Source organism: Scyliorhinus torazame, chromosome 15 (genome assembly GCF_047496885.1).
Source record: "Scyliorhinus torazame isolate Kashiwa2021f chromosome 15, sScyTor2.1, whole genome shotgun sequence".
NCBI lineage: Eukaryota > Metazoa > Chordata > Chondrichthyes > Carcharhiniformes > Scyliorhinidae > Scyliorhinus > Scyliorhinus torazame.
The window spans coordinates 105,017,116-105,039,223 of NC_092721.1; the positions used below are offsets into that span (position 1 = coordinate 105,017,116).

A 22,108-nucleotide genomic window follows, 5' to 3' on the forward strand; every position below is an offset into this window, starting at 1 on the left:
CATTCTCCGCCCCCGCGGCGAACACGATTTCGCTGCGGAGGCTCGGAGAATCCAGCCCCGGAAGTTCCGCCCCTGAACACAGCATTTCTTATTTTCAAGGGGACGGGATTGGAGGCATTTCATATTTTATGCCTGTGCTTTTCACTGAGGCAGCTCTGCATTTTAATCAGCAGCTTCCCCCACTCAAGTTGGATTTTAGTAGCCTGGAATATAAAACCCGAAGTGTGCAGAGCAGACCTGAAAAGAGCAAGTCTGAACTTTTCTTTAGATAGCCAGGCTTCCTAGCCAGATCTCCCCTTTGGAGAGATAAAGTATGCCTTTGGATATGATCCTGGGGCACCTTTGGGCTGTTTCAAGTGCCCTTTGCGACAAGTACGGTGCACTTTGGATCTGTCAAATGTAGGCATGAACATGTGTAAAAAGTGCATACATTCATTAACTGTCAAGCACATTGGAAGCATCAATAGACTTGCCAAAATCAACAAATAAAAATGTCAAAGGGAGCTGTCAAGGCATTTAAAGTTCTTGCCCTTTAAATCTTTGGAAAACAATGTCTCAATTTAACAAAAATGAATACTTGCCATTTCATTCTGTCTGTTGTCATAAGCCAGGGAGATTTCATTACTGGATTAGTGCTGCATGACTGATTTCACAACCATCAATTATCACAGTCGGGCATCTGCCATTTCACATTTTAGCCCAGATTTTCACCACAACAGAGAGGCTCATTGTCACGGCAAAAGTCCTGGAAAAAAAAAAGAATTTCTATAAATTTAGAGTACCCAATTCTTTTTTTTATAATAAAGGGACAATTTAGCATGGCCAATCCACCTACCTTGCACATCTTTGGGTTATGGGGATGTGATCCACGCAGACACGAGGAGAATGTGCAAACGTCACATGGAAAGTGACCCAGGGCCCGGTCCTCACCGCTGTGAGGCAATAGTGCTAACCACTGCACTACCGTGCCATCGTATTGATTCAATTTCTAAGGCCTGCCCACAAACCCAGTGTTTCCCACCCTTGGAGGGCCGTCCTGGAGTTGGTCTGGGAGTCACGTATATGTGATTCACGGAGGCATATGGCCATATACCCACCAGCTGCCTCCACTTAAGTGGAATTTTGGAAGTCCAGGAATGTGGAAACTGAAGTGGGCACATTAGAACAGGTAAGAGGAGTTCTGAACTTGGCGGATTAACCTGGGTACTCCTGTGGATAAGGTCCCGGGACACCCTTGGGAAAGGTAAGACACCTTTTAGGATTGTTAAAAGTGAACATGATTATGCACTTTTAATACACAAACCCGTTGGAACTATCAAAGAACTGTCCAGCTGTTCAGGCACTGTTAAAGAACTGTCCAGCTGTCAAAGAACTGTCCAGCTATCAAGAAATTGTAGAAGTTATCCAGGAAATGTCAGAGCTCTCCAAGGATACTAAGTTAGATGACATGGAGGGGATAAGGGAAAAGGGTGGTAGGAGGACGCATGGGCTGGCATGAGATGGCAGTCGGGTTGGCATTGGGATTCCAGTTCCAATGCTCCCGTCCCCTGTCGATGGCCTCAATGAATTTCACACCCCACGCCAGCAGCACCATATACTAAGTTAGCATGGCGTATGTGGGCCACGGAGGTAGGTGGGGGGGCATAGGTTAGCATAGATGGGGCATAGGGAGTTTAGGGGATGAGGGGTTAGTTGTGAGGGCTGGTGTGAATTTTAAAAATGTATTTAAACACCGTGCCAAAGCATAGGAGCAGACCTTGCGCCCAGGATGCATCTACACCCGGCAGACTGAGCACTCATTCATCTGCCACAGCTTGCTTTTCAGCCCCCAGCACCTGACCAAAATTCTAAACTGCAGGTGGAATGTTTAAAGATCGGGGATTGGATTCTCTGGCCACCGCTGCCAGCAGCGGGTTTTCCAAACTGACAGAGAATCGACTGTTGGGCTGGCGTCGGTCCAATCCTCCGCCGGCAGCCTCACGAACATCGCCCCATGCCAGCAGCTCATGCAACTCTGCAATTTGCATGGATTTGAATCTCAATAACAGGCTGGAGGCTCAAGTCACAATCCTTCCCAATGCTCCACCCCTCACAGGTGGCAGTCACATGGGCGTGAATTGGTGCAACTATTTACAAGCAAGGACCAGGCACCCTGACTGTTGAGGAGGAGTAAGGAGGTAAATGAACTTTGTAAACTTGTCGGGCTTGCTGAGGGTGTATGCCTGGATGCTGGGGACTACGGGAAATGACTTTGTGGCAAATGTGTAGGGATGTCCCCCTTGGAACTGGGATAGCCTGGCTGAGACCCCCATTGCTGCTATACATTCATTTAAACTTATAGGCTCCTGGATGTTCAGACTGCTGCCAGCTCACAGGATCTTGGGAATGCTCTGAGGGCCCCTGGTCGTGTAATAATAATAATAATCGCTTATTGTCACAAGTAGGCTTCAATGAAGTTACTGTGAAAAGCCCCTAGTCGCCACATTCCGGCGCCTGCTCGGGGAGGCCGGTACGGGAATTGAACCCGCGCAGCGTGCATTGTTCTGCAATACAAGCCAGCTGTTTAGCCCACTGTGCTAAACCAGCCCCTGTGGCAACCCATCCAGCTTCCCATCTAGATACCCTCAAATCCCAGAAGTATAATCAAGGGGATGGGCATGGCCATGCTCAATCATCGGCCCATCAAGTGTTGGCTCTCCTCATTGCACCCTCAGAAGCACTGCTGCACACGAGATGTAGCAAGGGATCAGCAGAGCTCACCCCAAAAGTTATACACATGCACTGGTGTCGCTGGAACTCTCCCTGGCACATAAACTCTCTCAGTAACAGCCTCACCAGTGATACTATCAGCCAGCCCACCCTTAAGAACCACGAGATGTCTCAGAGGCCTGTCTGTCCACTGTGCCCCTGATCCTATTCTTGCCGCCCCAGCCAGGAACCCTGACCAGCTGCCTGTCACAACCAGTGTGTTAAACCCAGGCTCCACATAACACTGCAGCTAAGCTACCAGCAAACTCACACATCCCTCACTCACCCCGATCTGTAGGACCTCCCCACACACCGGCCTCTTGGCATGGAGGTGACTGGCTGCGCAAGATGAACATCTCCACCACACAACCAGATGCCACCCTTCTGGCAGGTGAGCACAAAGTTAACCCAGTGGGGAGAACAACAGTAGACTCCACTGGGAGTTCAAGTCAGGGGCCACAGAGCCTCTCGCTCACATCGTTTGCGGCAGCCACCGTTACCACAGTTGACAGGGACGGGTGGTGAGGAAAGAGGCTCTCCACACAAAGGCTGGGTGCCAGTCACCGAAAGGGACAAGGAGACAGTGCGTACAACCTCATGTCGAACGGAATGGTGGAAGAGCACATGGTGAGGGTGGCGGAGCAGGACAACTCTGGGTGACCATGTAATCAGGTGGCATTGGATGATTAAGGGAATCCTCATCTTGCTCACATTCTGTGTCTCTCTCCCTCCCCAGCAGAGACCATGGATTTTGGACTACAGCCAGCTATGTTAGCTACCTGCCTGGTCGCTTCTGCCATTGCGTGTGCACAGCGGCAAGAGTGCTAAGGCCAGCTCAGAGAAGACCCTGAAAAAGAGGAGCCTGCCTCAGAACAGCAGGGGTCAGCCGATGCAGCTCAAGTGCCAGCTGTCCATTAGGCTGAGAGGAGGAACGAAGCAGGCACCGCATCAGGCCACTTGTATACTGTCGACGTCTGTCCTTCAAGGAGCTGCCAGACCGAGTGTGCTGTCAATGACTCCAGCTCTCCAGAGAGACCATGTGCCACTTGTACCAGATGATGGAGCACCTGGCAGCGTGGGGGTATGGAGGAAGACACCTGCTCCCAATGGCCATCGAGGTGATGGCCGCACTGAACCTTTATACCTCTGGTTCATTCCAGGGCTCGAGTGGGGATTTATGTGGGATCACGAAAGCATCAGGGCACAGGTACATTTGCGCTGTTATGGATGCCCTTTGCAATCGGGCATCTACATGCAACACCTTTAACCGAGTTAAAGCTAGTGGGCAGCAAGGGTTACCGCTGAGGTCATGGTTAATGTCGCCTGTGCATAGCACCCAGGCCGAGGCAGAAAACTGATATAACAATGCTCATGAAGCAACGAGGAGCATCATCGAGCGGTGCTCAAAATGTGCTTCCGATACCTGGACCGCTTTGGTGGGTCGCTTCAATATCGCCCCAGAAGGCCGGAAGCATCGTGGCAGCCTGCAGCATGCTCCATAACATTGCGCAGCAGAGGAACGACATGCTGGAGGGGGAGGAAGAACGGCAGGCATCATCTGGTGAGGAGGGTGTGCAGGAAAACCCGGGCAGAGAGCCTGGGCTGACACGGCAAGCCGTCCAACATTTGATCCAGGGCCGATGAACACGGGGAAACCTCATCACCTGATTTACCAACTAGGAGGCCTGGCCACTGGCAGCACCGCTACCCTGTACCACATTCACCTGTGGGGCCAGGAATCGCGCGGGCTGCATGCTACCCGCATGCTGGCCTATTTGCATGTCCTAAGTAGATTGTCGCCGGTGCGCCCAGCAGCAGCAGAAATTTACAGTGATCCTCTACCGGCTGGAGGACATCGTCTCCCAAACCGAGAATCCTGCCCTGTGTTTGCTGAGTGGGAAGTCTCCTGACTCAGCGAAGCTAATCCAGAGACAAAATACTGGTCCTTTGATTGACAGATTCAAGTAGTTCTGGACTTTATGGGGACAATGAATTTCAATGCTTATTGTTATAAAGCATTATGCAGTTGAAGAAACATAAATGTAGTAAATGGATTTTTATAAATCAGTGGGTTTTTTTCAATATAGAGAAATCCGCACTAGGCACTTACAACTTTATTTTATCAAGCTTTCACCTCATCACTGCATGGGTTCTCCCCATAGCAGATCCTGGGTGAGTTGGCATGGTACGTGTAAGGGCAAATGGTAATGGTGTGGTACATAGGTTGGTATGAGTTGGCACTAGATTGGCTGGGGCTATAAAGGGTCATGGGTGGTGGTACAGGGGCATAGATTGGCATGGAGGATATGAGGGGCCATGGAGGTTTGCATGGGGAATATGACTGGCTGAGAGGGTGGGTAGTGTCATAATATGCACCCATGCACATTATGAGGTAAAAAAAGGCAGTGACAGACACCCAGGTTAGCCAATCAACACACAGGACAGAACACAACCAATCACCAGACAGAACACCAGAGGGGGGCTTCCAACTATAAAACACACAAGGCCTCAGCACTCTGCCTCTTTCCACTGGTGACAACTGTAGTGACAGTCAGGGTGTATATATCAGTCAGCACCTTCGACATGTGGATCAGAGCTAGCCTGGTTTAGTAAGTTAGAGTTAGTACACTTAGAGTAGTAGAGTGTCAACCCATAGCCAGCTGTGTGCATTGTTACAGAAGTTCAATAAATCGTATTGAACCAACGCCTACGTTTGGTGTCTGCTTTACCGTTCATCTGCATCCTATTGCAGTCCGTGTTACCCCAGGATGAATGACACGACAGGTAGAGAGACATTGGTTGGCATGGATGGTAAGAGGGACCACGGGGTTGGTTACAGGGAAATAGGTTGGCATGAAGAGTAAGAGGGGCATGAAGATGGATAGAGGCTCATAGGTTGATATAGAGTGTTAGAGGGTGAATGGTTGGCACAGATGGTATGGGGGACCATGGAGATGGTACAGAGCATGTGTTTTCATGGAGGGAATGAGGTGTTATGGGGGTTGCCACTGGGCATGGGGACATTGTTTGGCATTGACGGGGCATAGGGAGCTTGTGGGTGAATGAGGAGGTGATGGCTGGAGCATTGTTTCAGCTTTTATTCTTTTTTTAAAAATTCGGGACACAGTGCTGGATCCCCGAGTCAGACCTTCTACCCAGGCCGCCCCCTACCCTGGAGCTTCTTCAACATTTGTGGGATCGCATGCCACACCTTCTGAAATAGCATACCACCACCCCCCACCTCTCCAGCCTGGAAATCTGGGCCGGGATTCGCCGAGCCTCTGCGCCGAAATCGCGCTCGGCGCTCGGGCGGAGAATGGGGTCTCAGACCCGCGATCGGCTCTGACGCTGGGACGTGATTCTCCGGCGACCGGAGAATCGGTACCAGTTGCGTGCGGGTGGTCGATGCGGTCAACGCGGCGCCGGTCGGGGGCCATTGAAAGAGGCCCCCGCAGCGATTCTCCGTGGTCGACCGGCCAAGTTCCCGCCGAGTTCCGCTGGCGTGTTTCCCGTTTGGTTTCACCCAGCGGGAGCTCGGACTTGCGGCCGCGGTGGCCGTCCTGTTGGGGGTCGGGGGATCACACCGGGCGGGCCTCCACGACGGCCAGGCCCATGATCGGGAGCTACCCCCGCAATCCGGGGGGAGGTCTATCTTCTTCCGCGTCGGCCTGCTGTGTGGCTACGCCATGTTGCGGGTGGGCCAGCGCAAAAATGGCCGCCGCGTGCATGCACGGATCTGCGGCCGGAAGTGCAGGGCCTCCTTGGCACCAGCTCGTCCTCGACCTGTTGGGTAGCCAGCTCTCCAACCTGGGCGGCAGCCACCTGTCCCTCAGCGACATGCTCTGCTGCTGCCCGCTCTGCTGCTGCAGCTTCCTCCTCCTCCTCGAGCAATGCCCGCTCGTACAACCGCAGTGCATCCCCTAGGCCTGCGGTGACCAGCAGGAAGGCCACCATTGCTGGTTGAATTCCAATATCCATTGTCTGCAGGGGGTGAAAGGCCAACATGCTAGCTTGGTGCACACCCCGTGCCCAACCAGGTCCAACGGCTACATCGTGGTCACGGTTGGCACCGTGGAACTCTGCCCCCACATGACCCTCACCCCCCCCTAATCCCCGCACCCCTGGCCCCGTCAGTGGATGGCAACATGGGGGCCTGGTGCCTGCCCCTGATGCCGGGGATACCATCGGCTGGCACTGCCCTTGCCAGGGGTTTGCACCGCAGCCTCCGTAGGGGCTACTATGGGTGTTGCATTGGGGGGGCCGCCAGTGGGTGGCAGCCGGGTTAGGGAGGAAGGTGTGATGGGGGGGAGAGGGCTGTCGGAGGGTGGGGTGCATAGTTCGGGGGGTGGGGGCACCCATACGGCCAGTGTCACTCTTCAGAACCAGGGGCCACGGTGGGTGGTCATTGGGTGCACAGCAAGATGGTCACGGTAATGGTGGTCCAGGACTGCACACCGCTCCAGTCCCGTGAGGGGGGTCACCTGGCCACTCGGCCTGTTCCCCCACCACCCCCCATCCCCTGGCAGGACCCCACACCCACCCCAGCCAGGCGGCCAGTGTACAGCCTGGCAGCCCATAGTCGCTCTTCTCTGTGTCCTACCTCCTCTCTGTTCCTTGCAGCCACCAAGCCAGTTTCACAATTTTTAAAAGCACAAGGGAACCGTACCGTCGGGAACTCAGCCCATCGGAGGAGGAGAAACCCAGAGGCCCTTGAGAATACTGGGTTGGGCCCCCTAATGATATGCAAATGGTGTTCACTGTAAGTGCGTTCCAGTACATACTGACACCGCTGTTGAGGTGACGGAGAATCGCAATTTGGCGTCAAATCATCACCCGCTGCAATTTTGGCATCGGAACCTATTCTCCGCCCAATAGTGTTTTGTGATTTCACGTTGACAAACGGAGAATCCCACACCAGGGGCAAAATTTTCCGGAAACGGCCGATGTCCACCGACTGGCGCCCAAAACGGCGCAAATCAGACGGGCATCGCGCCGCCCCAAAAGTGCTTAATGCTCCGCATCTTTGGGGGCTGAGCCCCAACATTGAGGGGCTAGGCAAGCGCCGGACGAATTTCCGCCCCGCCAGCTGGCGGAAAAGGCCTTTGGTGCCCCGCCAGCTGGCGCAGAAATGACATCTCCGGGCGGCGCATGCGCGGGAGCGTCAGCGGCCGCTGACAGTTTCCCACGCATGCGCAGTGGAGGGAGTCTCTTCTGCCTCCGCCATGGTGGAGACCGTGGTGGAGGCGAAGGGAAAGAGTGCCCCCACGGCAGAGGCCCGCCCGCGAATCGGTGGGCCCTGATCGCGGGCCAGGCCACCGTGGGGGCACCCCCCGGGGCCAGATCGCCCCGCGCCCCCTCCAGGACCCCAGAGCCCGCCCGCGCCGCCTTGTCCCGCCGGTAAGGTAGGTGGTTTAATTTACGCCGGCGGGACAGGCATTTTAGCGTCGGGACTTCGGCCCATCCGGGCCGGAGAATCACGGGGGGTGGCCCGCCAACCGGCGCGCCGCGATTCCCGCCCCCGCCGAATATCCGGTGCCGGAGACTTCAGCAACCTGCGGGGGCGGGATTCACGCCAGCCCCCGGCGATTCTCCGACCCGGCGGGGTTCGGAGAATCTCGCCCCAGGTCTTTGTTTACATATTTTTAGAGCTAGACAAAAATACAGCTGGCGAGATTGCTACTAGATTTGTTATATTTTCTAGTAATTGGTTGTCTACCATTAAATACTAACTTATGCTTTCTACCTTTTCAAAAGATACCACAAGACCAAAACGTGACTATGAAATGGATGGAAGAGACTATCACTTCATTACCTGTAGAGATCAGATGGAAAAGGATATCCAAGAGCATAAATTTATTGAAGCAGGACAATATAATGAAAATCTATATGGAACGAGTGTCCAGTCTGTAAAATATGTGGCTGAAAGGGTATGTTGAGTCTTTTAATTGAAAAAAAATCTAAATTCTGGGGTGGCCGAAGGGAATTTGGGCTTCTCAATGTGAGTGGGAATGTTCAGAATGAAAATTAGTCTTCTTTTGTTATATTACCATTAAGCACTCCCAGATCAAATGTTCCTTGCATCAGATGCACAGTTAAGTCCCTTCTAATCTTATCCTTGTAATTTTCCAGAATCAGAATCCATTTATTTGTGCCAATCACAAAAATCACTTCTTGTTAAGGGAATGTGACATGATATCCATGCTGTATTAGTATTGCTTTTGACTCCTCATTCCAAAACCCTGGCAATGTTAAGGAGAAATGTGGTTCATAGGAAAAGATACGCTGTCATTCTTAAACAATCCAAACAACCTCCTCTTAAAGTGTTCAAAAATACGTGTGATTCGAACATCGCAGAGCAATGCTTTTAAAATTCAAACACTGATCATTTTGATTTATAAGTTTGACAGAAAAATTGACATAAATGACTCAAATCAATTTTGAACCTATAAATAATTACAGTATTGATAAAATGCAAAACTAAAATAGATAAGCTACGCTTAATTCAGCACAATTTGTTTTAAAAATTAGCAGACTAACAAATCAATTGTCCAGAATAATTTAACAGAATGCACAAGAATAAGCATTCAGCCTTTTTATAGTTAGAGATTAAAATGCTGTGCCACATTTGGTACTGTATGCTTTACTCCTCACATGATGTGGAGATGCCGACGTTGGACTGGGGTGAGCACAGTAAGAAGTCTTACAACACCAGGTTACCCCTTCAGTGCTCCGAAAACTAGTGATTTGAAACAAACCTGTTGGACTTTAACCTGGTGCTGTAAGACTTCTTACGTTACTCCTCACAGACCAATCATTTCTTTCTAAAGTAACTTGTTTATATATTTTATTTTGGAGATAATGGGCAGGATTCTCCACTAACCGGCGGGGCGGGCTACTCCGGCGCTGAGGAGTGGCGTGAACCACTCTGGCATCGGGCCGCCCCAAAGGTGCGGAATCCTCCGCACCTTCAGGGGCTAGGCCGGCGCTGGAGTGTTTGGCACCGCGCCCCGGCGCCGAAGTGCCTCCGTCGGCCAGCGTGATTTGGCGCATGCGTGGGAGCGCCAGCGTGTGCTGGCGTCATCCCAGCACAGGCGCAGGGGGGTTCTTCTCCGCGCCGGCCATGGCGGAGGTTGACAGCGGCCGGTGCGGAGAGAAAGAGTGCCTCCACGGCACAGGTCTGCCCGCGGATCGGTGGGCCCCGATCATGGGCCAGGCCACCGTGGGGGCACCCCCCGGGGCCAAATCCCCCCGCGCCACCCCCCGAGGACTCTGCAGGCCGCCCGTGGAGCCAGGTCCCGCCGGTAAGGACCTGTTGTGATTTACGCTGGCGGGATCCGCCGAAAACGGGCGACCACTCGGCCCATCGAGGGCTGGAGAATCACCGGGGGGGGGCGCTGCTAGCGGCCGCCGACCGGCGCGATTCCCATCCCCGCCAAAACCCCGATGCCGGAGAATTCGGCAGTGCGGGGGCGGGATTCACGCCGCCCCTCGGCGATTCTCCGACCCAGCGGGGCGTCGGAGAATCCCACCCAATATTTTTTTGCTCAAAATCAGATTATTTTTCAGATTGACTCGTCAAATTTTTTTTTTTTTTAATCACAATTCATGTAGTTGTTAAAGATTTGATGAAATCTTTGCTGGAGGTAATTTAAAGCGTTTTGTTTTAATTGTATGCTGCGCACATAGTTGTGTGTTAGCAACAATGTCATTCTGCTGCACTTCAATGTCTGGCAAATGGTGTCATATTTCATATTCACGTATGGAACTTTACACTTGAATTTTATTGGAGGGCCAATTCAGTGCAACTCCTTCTGCAGGAGATCTGGGACCTATATAGAACAGGACAAATAACATGTTTCTCCTTAATGAATCAAATTGAAGAATTATTAATGAGTAGTGGAGACACTGAACCATGAGGTGTCATTTTGAATATTTAATTCAATGGTTAGGTGGATTGGCCATGATAAATTGCCCTTAGTGACCAAAAAGGTTTGGAGGGTTTATTGGGTTACGGGGATAGGGCGGATGTGAGGGCTTAAGTGGGTCGGTGCAGACTCGATGGGCCGAATGGTCTCCTTCTGCACTGTATGTTCTATGTTCTATGTCAACTCAGGTACAGGATTCAAATTAAAGAACAGGAAAAAAGATTGGTTTGAGAGATACATGTAAGACACAAAGGGCTCAATCGAACTAACAAAAAATAGAGTCCTGGGCGGAATTGACAGCTTTCCACTGATCTTCCGCTGGTGTGTACATGGCGAATCAGGAAACCCGCTGGTGACTGGCATGAAACTGAGTTGCATCCTGTTAATAGGATGGAGGTGAAGGCCCAAACGGAATCTTCCCCCACGTCCAATTTTCTGCAATCCAGCGAAAGACACAGCAGTACAGAACACATTTGAATCAATGTGGCATGCAGAAGCCGGGATTTAATTGGAGAATGCCTGAGGCCAGAATCCAGGAATGGAAGCACTCAGCAACCCTGGACCACTACAGCAGTAGGTGGGTGGATCCTCCAGCTTCAGTGTCATCAAGGAAGTCCATCTTCCAGTCTCAGTTTTCCTAGGGATCCATCTTCTTTTTCAGGAGGTCCACCTTCTTTCTTCAGTGGTGGGTCAGTGATGTGGGCACCTTTTAAATATGCCACCCAGGCATGACAACAGAATTTGCACAATCAAGCCTGCTCCACCACGGATTACATCCCTAAACCCCCGGATGCATAATTAATGAGGCCAGGGCTGTAAGATATGGCAAGGTTTCTCGTCAGCCTCTGTAGCGGCAAACACTCGCCGTCCCCCAGCACCCCCCACTATGGGACTTAGTCCCAGGCGGCAGAATTCCTTAATTATTATTTTAAATAAAACTGTGCACAGGTAGATATACTTTATGGTCTTTAGATTAAAGAGGAATTATCAAATAGCTGCTGTAAATCATTTATAAATGATTTTCTGGCCATTTTTAAATATTTGAGTGCAAATTATTGTGCGTGTTAATCATTCATACTTCAAGACACAAATGTGTATCGTAGTTTAAGGTTTCTTACTAGTTCTTTGTCAGTGGAAAAAATTGTTATGCTAAGTATAACAAGCTCTTTCTTATTTCCTTTAGGGCAAACATTGCATACTCGATGTTTCAGGAAATGCTATAAAACGGCTACAAATTGCACAACTCTATCCCATTGCTATTTTTATCAAACCAGTGTCTGTGGAGTCATTACTGTAAGTAGTTTGCTCCTTTCCTGATTAAGATGTTCGGTGTTTAGTGCCATAGATTAGATTACCCTAGATCAGTCTTTAGCCATTCAAAATTTGCAATTCTGTGGTGCTTTATTTTGTCTCTCAGGAACAGCTCCAAACACTTCACATGTGGTGGAACCCTGTATCACGGAGTTTACCTAATTGGATATTTGTGTATTTGCCCATGTCTTGCTGAGTTGAGGCTTGTTTCCAGTTACTTACAACCTATGAATACGTATAATACAAGATTGCGATCTCCCTATGATCCAAATTGGGTTAACTCACTGAATGCCTGAGATTAATGCATGTCAAATTCAGATAGGTCTGTCACTTAAACTAAGAATAAAAAGTCTTACAAATGAACATTGAAAAGTAGGCTTTGCACATGCATGTCGCTACTTTCCACATCTTCCATTAGGTTTCCATCAATGTGATAGCTAATAAGGGCCTTGATATTAACATCCCCCACCACTATCAATGACAGGATTGAGAGGGAGTCAGACTGGGATTAAAACAGTAATTGCATGAAACATTACCCTAACCCAGCATGCATTGCACCAATTGCCATTTGTGTGGCAGCAGGTTTGATGGTGTCTGTCAGTAGGGAACTTCATTGAAAAATTTAAGTTGGGTTCCCATAGTGCAATTTAAAATTCAGTGTGGCTGCACAGGTTTCCAGTGGTTGAAAATTCAGCAGTGACAGGGAGGCCATGCAATGAACCCTTTGATCTCCCCCATCTTGCTGATCTCTAACCTCCTGCCTATCCAAACCTAATGTCCTCTATCTACCTGGAGCTCCAGTATTCTCTCTGCACCACAATCACCCACCCCCACCTCAATGCAATGTCCGCCTGCCTCAGTCTCAGCTGTCAACTGGGGTATAAAGAATTATAATGAGCCTGCCATTAGGTTTGACAGGATCTCTATATCCCTGGTCTGTAGTTATTTTTGGCTTTCCTTGTACCCTCCACACCGCTGCAAATATTAGGCCCAGCGGATGCTTTTTGGGTTGGATGCATGAACCACTGGATGAAATATTCCAAGCTCCTTGGCGCAATGTCAAGTGTTTTTTTTTACTGTCACGATTCCATTTTGGTTTCAGCTTTCTAACACGGATCACAGGAGTTCCAAAAATCAGATCCTGAAAAAATATATTTCAATCCCGACCTTCGCCTGCAAGTAAAACATGTCTGCTGTGGCTTGTTCCCCACATCAGTATTGATGGCAATACTCTTTTGCAGTCAGTAATTAAATAAAATGCAGGGTGCTTCCATGCCACTGCACAGCCCAAGAGCAAGTGGTCCTTTCACTGGTTGAAAATTAGGGCCATATAAAGTCTTAAATTTAGCAGTATGCTATTGAATAACATTATTTCACCACAGCTAGACACAGCAAATTAATTTCATATGTTATATATCGAAAAATAAGCGATGATTTCATAATTAAAATGTCTCTTCACATCAAAAAGTCTGACTGGCAAATTCTGCTGGATAGAAGATTCTCGATTATGTGAATAAAGTCTTTTTGGGCCAGACTGCACATACTGTGGCAACAGCTTGCACCACCCTGTGTTAATGTAATTGGCTTCAGGCTGCTAATGATGCTTGCAAGAAAAAATCTGTCAGTTTGCAGAAGTTCATTCCACTTGAAGAATTCACTTTGCTTAAAGATTCATGATAGTAGCGGCAAACGGCCAGGGATAACATTATTTTCATTATTTTATTGAAAAGGTGTTGAGGGCTACTGTTGGTACACTTGTGCAGTGTCACCTTCTTGCATCTTTAGTTTGGTTAATGTCTTACTGACAGATGTGCACAGGTATTGTACTTCTGCATGTTCCTCTTGATTCGCTATTTAAGCCATTGGCTACACTGCTCAGAGTTCAGAATTCTTTGTACATCTTTGAAAGCAGCCAAGTTAAATTTTCTGTTTTAGAGCATCTGTAAGAGTGTTTTTGTATAATTCAGATGTGGCGTCTTATAAAGCAGAAAATCCTAAAACCAAACACATGAGCAGTTTGCCCTAAATATTAACTTGAAGCCCTAATGTACAAATTATTTGGATCTTTCACTGGTACTAATGGCCAGACATACCAATCACTCTGCCCGTCACCGATGCAATGCGCACCACTTGCCAATCTAGCTCTTGATTTATTAATCATTATATGGAGTGAATCGGATTAATAAAGTTGTCAGTATTGGCTCAGGAATAAAACTCTTGCTCTGAATTAAGGGTTTAGTGTTGCATTGTCAGAATATTATCTTTGAGATTAGCTGCATAGAGATTTACTGATCAGGAAAAGACCAGCTGAAACATCAAGCCTACGTCCATGTTAGCCAAATCATCATGCCCCCCCACCCTCCCCACACCCCTGCCTTCCCCACTGCCATGTACTCCTCTGGATGAGACAAAGGCACAGAGAAAACCCCATAGGAAAATGAGAGAGGAAGTATTTTAGAAAATTCTCCTCTGGCCCCTTAAAATGATCAAAACCAATTCAGGAAAATTATATGGACCATCTGTAGAACACGATGAGAACTCTGACCAAGTCAATTATCTATCAGTTATTACGATCCCGATGGAGACCAATAATGTTTTCAAATATATTTGAATTCCCAGTTAATGATACAAAAGAATTGCACAACAAGATTTCAAGTTTTAAGATTTTTACTATAACAATCTACAAGCAGCAAAGTCTAAACATTACCTAGTAGACAACTAATACTCTAAACTACAGAAATATAACCCTTATTAATGTTTTCATACAAATGATAACCCTACACACATAGATGTCCATACCTAGCCTCCACCCTCACCCAGACTGCCTCCTGATCCCCACACCAGCCCAACACCCGTTCACTAGTGAACTGCAGCCCGCTAGCAAGGGAGCCTCTCCACCAGAGTCCCCTCCCCTCACTCAAACAAAATAAATCAAAACTTCTCCACCCCACCCAACCACCCTGCCGCCATGAAGCACCCCACCAAAACACAACATCCCCACACTCCTCCTCCCCCTGAATTTCACTGGGTATACCACACCAAAGCATATTCCACTCTTGTACAATACCACCTTTGCCCTATTAAAGGCCTCCCGCCTCCTTGCCAGGTCCACCGTAGGATCCTGGTATTTGTGAATGCTGGTGCCTTCCCATGTTGCCTCTCGTGTCTGCATGGCCCACCTCAGCACCTTCTCTCTTACCACCGTCCGTGGCTCATGTGCCCGCAGTTTTAGCCGAAGCGACCAGTGGACCCTATCCAACTCCACAGGGAGGGGTCATCATCCCACGCCACCGTCAGCTTCCTCAGCATCGTCGCAATAAACTTTGTCGGCCTCGGGAAGCCCCACGATCCTCAATTTCTGCTGCCGCAATCTATTCTCAAGGTCCTCCACCTTGGCTCTCAGGCCCTTATTTCTAGTCCTCCACTTTGGCTAGTTCAACTTCCAGCGAGACAAGCTGGTCACTGTGCCTCAACAGTGCCTCCTCAACCCCTTTATAAACTTCACCCTGCTCCCTCACCACCTCCGATGTTCTTCCAAGTGACTGCCTGATTGGGGCCGGTGACCTTCCACCGACTGCGTGAGCGATTCCAGCATCTCCCTCCCATACCTCTCAAAATGCTTGTCGAACTGTCGTTCAAATTCCACCACCATTACCTCCACCAGTGTCTGTACCGTTATAAAGGCGGCCCCAAGAGGGCAGCACGGTGGCGCAAGTGGTTAGCACGGTTGCCTCACGGCACCGAGGTCCCAGGTTCGATCCCGGCTCTGGGTCACTGTGTGGAGTTTGCACATTCTCCCCGTGTTTGCGTGGGTTTCGCCCCCACAACCCAAAAGATGTGCAGGATAGGTGGATTGGTCACGCTAAATTGCCCCTTAATTGAAAAAATTAATTGGATATTCTAAATTTATTAAAAAATTAAAAAATAAAGGTGGCCCCACCTGTTGAGCTTGCCTCCGCCATCTTCCCTGCCAACGCACCTTTCATTATGCATGATCCTGCTGGCGGACTAGTGTTCGAATCCTTCTTCCCAATATTCCTTCTCTGGCTCTTGGACATTCTTTGCCAACTAAGTCTCACTTGGGACAAATTTTCTGAAGATTTTTTCCCCAGAAAATGGGTGGAAAGGACCAAAATCCCAGGACTCTAGCAGGAGCTACCCACCGTGCGACCACCTCCTACATGTCGCCACATGAAGTGAAACTGAAATAGTCTAATAATGGGGATACATTCTTGCCATTTACTTCTATAGAACTCCATCAGGCTACCTCTATGATCTCACTGTCCTTGAGTAAAATGAGCCAAGGCACTTGTGAGTAGGTCAGGCCTTTGAAGCTATATCATCTTCTTTTAAATGCTCCCTCACCATTCACTCCCAGTCAATACACAAGCATGGCAGTGCGCAGACCTGCTCCTCGCTTTGCGAAGACGGCCTGAACAGGCTTCTCAATGCTGTGAATAGACAGGGAGCTGGATTCTCCATTCCTCGACGCTGAAATCGGGAACGGCGATCATGCGATCAGTTCCCAACGCCAAAATCGCAGCAGACGCTGTTTTGGGGCCAAATCGCGATGCTCCGCCCCCTCCAAATCGCGTCAATGTGATGTGCGGCACCTGCAGTTGCGGCCGTATTTGCATCTCATTATCGGGCCTACCCGCAATGTTCCGCCTCCGATGGGCCGAGTTCCTGACGGCGCGGACCACGTGTGGTCTCAACAGTTGTGAGCCTGGTGTGGGGGCCGCGGGGGGAGAGAGAGGGCAGAGAGGGCATATGGACAGCGTCTAGAACCGCCATATGTGCCAACAGTCATGCCGCTGGCTGGGGAGCTTATGCCAGGGCTGCGGAATAGTGGGGAGTGGTCGAGAGTTGTGCTGTGGGGTCGGGGTGGATGAGTACACAGACCAGCAAAACCGGGGCCAACTTTTCGGGCGCGATCGGTGCGTGTGTGGGGGGCGTAGGTGTACTCTCGGCTGCAGCTGGTCAGCCCTGCGCATGTCCAGCACGGACCCGGAGATTCTCCCACCATTTTCCATGTGTTCCATGGGCGCTGGTGCTAGCCCCTCATTGGTACAGGAATCAGTGCGGATGTAGCGCCGATTTGTTCATCATGGAACTCCATGGATCCTCCGTTGGCTTCAGCACGTTGCCGCAGGAACGGAGAATACAGCCCATGGTATCTTATTCCCCCGAGGAGGTCAGATGGCCAACAGCAGAATCACCAATGCCGCCTGGGAGTCAGTGGAAGCAATTGTCAGTGCAGGCAGGAGGACCAGTGCCCAATATCGGAAGAACACCAATGACCTCCATTGAACTCCATTTAACTGCAAGGGTAAGTTACCACCACCCTCCTGCCACCCCTTAAATACCCAACTACTCCATGTTAAACCCCCCCCCCCCAGGCACAGTGGTCCATGATCAAATGCCCCCGATGCAGACCCCGTTCAGAGTATGGGTTTGAGCACACTGTCAGCAGAAGGGAGTCAGTCTTCGGCATAAACTGAAGAGCACCAGAGCTCCTGAGGAGCATCACAGTCAGTGATCATCACTTTCCTGCCTTGTACATTGACCCGCTGACAAGGCCGACACAGGTTCATCACCCTGGGGTAACGTTACACAGACCCTGGGAAGGTGGAGCAGGGTAGTGGGGGGGGAGGGGCGGCGGAGGGGGTGGAGGGAGGCGATGAGAGTGGTGGTCGTGCTGGGGAATGAGGGAGGGAGGAATCAGGGGAATGCCGGGGGGAGGAAAGGAGTGAAATGGGGGGGGAGAAGGGAGAACTACTGGTACATTGTAGATAGAGGTTTAAGCGCTCACATTAAAATGTAACTAAATCACCCAGAGAGGGCTGGTATTACCCGTACTGAGGCAGCTGGCCAGGCCACTTTGGTATTGATGCACTATCAATTATGACGAGACGAGAGTAGAGAGTAATCGAGGCTTTATTACACAGAGATGTGTGGCCTCCTACAGCTGCTGCCGAAATGGCTGCAGTTCGGAGAGCACACATATCTATACTCCGCCTACTAGGCGGAGCCAGCAGGCAGGAATCTACCCCCATACCTGTAGTACAGGGGCCTTACCGTAATACCCTTGTATGCAGTATACAATATAATACAACAGTGGTGACTACCACAGGTATAAGGGTTATCCTCTTGAATGCAGCCTCTGGGGAATCTTCTTGTCGCGAACGTTGGTCTACAGTAATCGCTCTCAACCAGTTAAAGCACAAGTCCTTTCTATCATTTCTTCCTTAAGACATGATGTAATTTTGTGATTATCACTTCCTGTTAGTTGTGAGACAAATTCTTGTCTTGCAAGTATCTCTTCCTTCATTGGTTACTCATCCCATTACTGACTTTGCAACTCTGCTCAGCTTGTGTATTCCAGCAGGGCAGGTCCAGACATGTCTTGAAGCTACTATATCAGCTTGATTATTTTCCCATCATGCTCTGAAATAGGGCCTCACCCAGCTGAAAACCATAAAATTCAGCCCCACAATTTTTTCTGTAATAAACATTTCCTTACTTAGTATTAACTGGTCAACAGGAGTATAAATATAGACTTTCCACTCAACAGTTAGGTCAATGAAATTCAATGATTGTCATGTTATGATTTATAATACCTCTCTTACAGGAGTCAAATGTGGGGAAAGCTACCTGGTAAATATTGTATAAATTGTGGTACTGACTTTTTCTGTTCCAGGGAAATGAATAAACGCCTTACAGAAGAACAAGGTAAAAAGACATTTGATAGAGCTCTGAAACTGGAACAGGAATTTGGAGAACATTTTACAGGTATACGTGCATCGACTCAGCTACAATAAAGCGTTTGAAAAGAAATGAGCAAGCTTACACCATAACCATTCCAAAATGACAGCAGTTGTTTTCCTCAAAAGTGTAGCAGTTGTAGAATTGGTTTTACTGCCCTTTACGGGTGAAACAAACGTTAGATTTTTACAGTATAATAATTTTTGAGTTTATTTACTCAAAGCTGTATGCAGTGAAACTCTGCCAATGTGCGTTTTTCCCATTGCTTAATGTCACAACCCCAGTTGATGTTATAAATGGCCGGGAAGATCTCCGAATGGAGCCCTGGCCGGAAAGACCGTAACGTTTACTTTCATTTATAAAACATAAATGAGCAGTCACAGGAACATCAATTAGTTTTAACAAGAGAAATGACATTTATTAAACATGAAAAAATTGGTTTGTGACACAATATGACTTTCCTCCTCCCTTAGTTTAACAATTGCACACAGGTTTTAGAATGAACACTAATTACAAAATGCATCTTAATCTACAATGGTCTCATTAACATAAAGTCCCTTTTAAACTGACAAGAGAACTGTCAGCAAATACACCCTCCAATCTAAACCACAAGTGAATGATTGTGAATGTCTCCTCAGAATCTCCCCAGGTGATTGTCACATGAGAGTTTCCACATTCCACTCCCAAAGACACATTTTAAAATCTTCTCTCATGATAATAATGCTTTCTCTTAGCGGTTTGTATTCTGAAATCCAGGCTAGGCTTTTCAAAATCATTCTTAAACAAAGCTTCCGCTCCACTGTTAAAAGCGAATCCAGTCCAAGATTTTACACCAACTCCTTTAGGATTTATTATCTTGATCACTGTGCAAACTGCTCACAATTTCTTTAACTCTTGATTCCCAGTCTGTTTTAAAATGGCAACAGACTTTTCATCTATCTCTGAAGTCTGCTGTCCCACTTTAAATCTAGTGACTGCAATTATCTCTTTTTTTCCTCTTCCTTGAATCCTTCTGAACCTTGGTCTCTGTTCTCTTAACTACAGATATCTTAGACATTCTTTCTGTCCAAATTCCCTGATTATCTGGATAGTATCTTGTTCCTTGGGAAGCTTGCATCTATGCAACTCCCTTGCCCTGTCCAGCTTCTCCTGGAAGAGTTGAGAGCTGTTCACTCCCTGGGCGCGATTCTCCGCTCCCGCGACTAAGTCTGGTTTTTAAAGCAGACCAAGGCAGGCCAGCAGCACAGTTCAATTCCCGTAACAGCCTCCCCGAACAGGCGCCGGAATGTGGCGACTAGGGGCTTTTCACAGTAACTTCCTTGAAGCCTACTTGTGACAATAAGCGATTTTCATTTCATTTCATTTCAAGTGCCCACGCCGTCGTGAACGGCATCTAGGTTCATGACGGCACGAAACGGCCCTGATCTCGACCGATTCAGGGCCTGAAAATGGGCTAGGATCGGGGCCGCGAGAAACTCGGGGGGCGTGTCGCGAAAGCAGTGTCGTCACCGCGCGACGGCCGGATGATGCGGCGCTGGGCCATAAATGGTGCGACCCGCGCACGGAAGGACCCGGAGTAGGAGAAGGAGTAGCGATGGTTGTGCCCCGACGAGCCGCACCGAGGTTCCGGGACACGGACCTGGACACCCTGCTAGATGAGGTGGAGAACAGAAGGGCCACCCTCTGCCCAAGACGTGGGCATCGCCAGCCATCCAGTGCGGTGAGGCGCGGTTGGCGTGATGTTGGCACCGCTGTCAGTGCTGTGGGGCAGACCCCCCGGACCGGGGAGCAGTGTCGAAAGACGTTGCACGACCTCACTCGGGCTGCCAGGGTAAGTGCCATGAGGGTGCCCCCCCCCCCCCCGGGCACGAAGCCAAGGGTCAGAGGGGGTTTGGGGGGTTAGGGTGCACAACGATTTACTCGACCCACATGAGCCCCGGGACCCCCCCTGGAGCGATGCCATGGCGTGGCTCCAACTGTCTCCTGAACCAGCATAAATGGAGTTCATATGTGCACGCCCTGATGATACCCACCTAATTGTGATGCTTTATCCAACCCCCCCCCCCCCCCCAGGACAAGACAGCTCACAACCAGCGTGAGCGTATGAGAACCGGAGGGGGTCCCCTGTGTTGCACCCGCTAAATGTCCACGAGCTGGGGGCTCCGCCACCCGGGAGGTCGCGACATGCCAGGTCGGAGGCGCAGAAGTAAATGAGACAACCCTGCATCCCCTCCCCCCCTCACATTAATGCCACTGCAGCCTCGATCCCCTCCCCCCTCACATTCATGCCACTGCTCCCTCGATCCCCTCCCCCCTCACACTCATACCATTGCACCCTCGTTCCCGTCCCCCCCTCACACTGTGCCCCCACCACCACCATACACCCGGCCCACCGTGTCTAACGAACTCCGTATCTTTATGTTCCCCAGGGCCAGCCGCCGAACGTCCAGGGACGTCTCAGCCAAGAGACAGCCGACCATCTCCAACCTCAAGCGCACCCAGGGACGCACGCCAGAGGGTGGCAGTCGGTCGGACAGGAGGGCTATCCTCTCAGTATGAGACGCAGGACGGGGACGCAGAGACCATAGACAGAGACAATACTGAGGGGCACAGGGCGGACAGTGCTGAAGACGCACACGCACGGCGACACACCCCGTGGATTCACCTGGAGGTCAACACGACATGGCCCGCATGCAGCTTGCGCCGGGCCATGAGGGGGAGCAGTACACACAAGACTTCCTAACAGACGATGACCTCAAGCTAGCGGCACTGCTGTCTCCCACACCATCCACCATCGCAGAGACACTCACTTCGGTTGGGCATATAAGTGATGAGGCTCCCGGGTCACAGTCTGGTGCGCACCCCACATCTGACCCGGTACAGCAGTTGGAGTTTGGGGGCAGCCGAGGGGCTGGACGGTCGGAGGGCAGCCCAGGCCCAGCACACAGCTGCCGCCCAGACGGTTCCCGGGTTCCTGGATGTACTTGACCCACCCGGACAACCGATGCGTATGGACACCCAGGGACTGAGTAACGGGATGAGGGCCATCTTCCAGGACCTGCACACGCAGTTGGAGGAATCCATCTGCGTTCAGGAGCAGGGAGTGGTGCCGCTCATCGCAGCCACCCAGGCCGACACCGCACGGGTGGCGTCCGCGGTGGAGGCAATGGGTGAAACGGTTTCGGCCATGGGTCAGGTTCTGCAAGGCATTGGGCTTCACGTGCATGCGTCATCCATGGCCCAGGAGAGGGCTGCCCTCTCACAGGTAGCCATGCGCCAGAGCCAAACACGACATTGTCACCGCTCTCCGGGCCCTGGCCGAGTCTAACCATGCCATGGCCCGGTCCCAGCATGCGATG

The 22,108-nt window shown here is 50.2% G+C and overlaps 1 protein-coding gene across 12 annotated transcripts in view; it reads left to right on the forward strand.

The window, feature by feature from the left end:
- LOC140391729 (disks large homolog 2-like) overlaps positions 1 to 22,108 on the forward strand; it is a 1,606,854-nt gene that overhangs the window by 1,558,572 nt on the left and 26,174 nt on the right. For all 12 annotated transcript variants that reach the window (XM_072476520.1, XM_072476521.1, XM_072476522.1 and 9 more), the window contains 3 exons: positions 8,503 to 8,675; positions 11,857 to 11,966; positions 18,685 to 18,776. In XM_072476520.1, the coding sequence (XP_072332621.1) occupies positions 8,503 to 8,675; positions 11,857 to 11,966; positions 18,685 to 18,776 (375 nt within the window). The remainder of the gene's footprint in view (positions 1 to 8,502; positions 8,676 to 11,856; positions 11,967 to 18,684; positions 18,777 to 22,108) is intronic.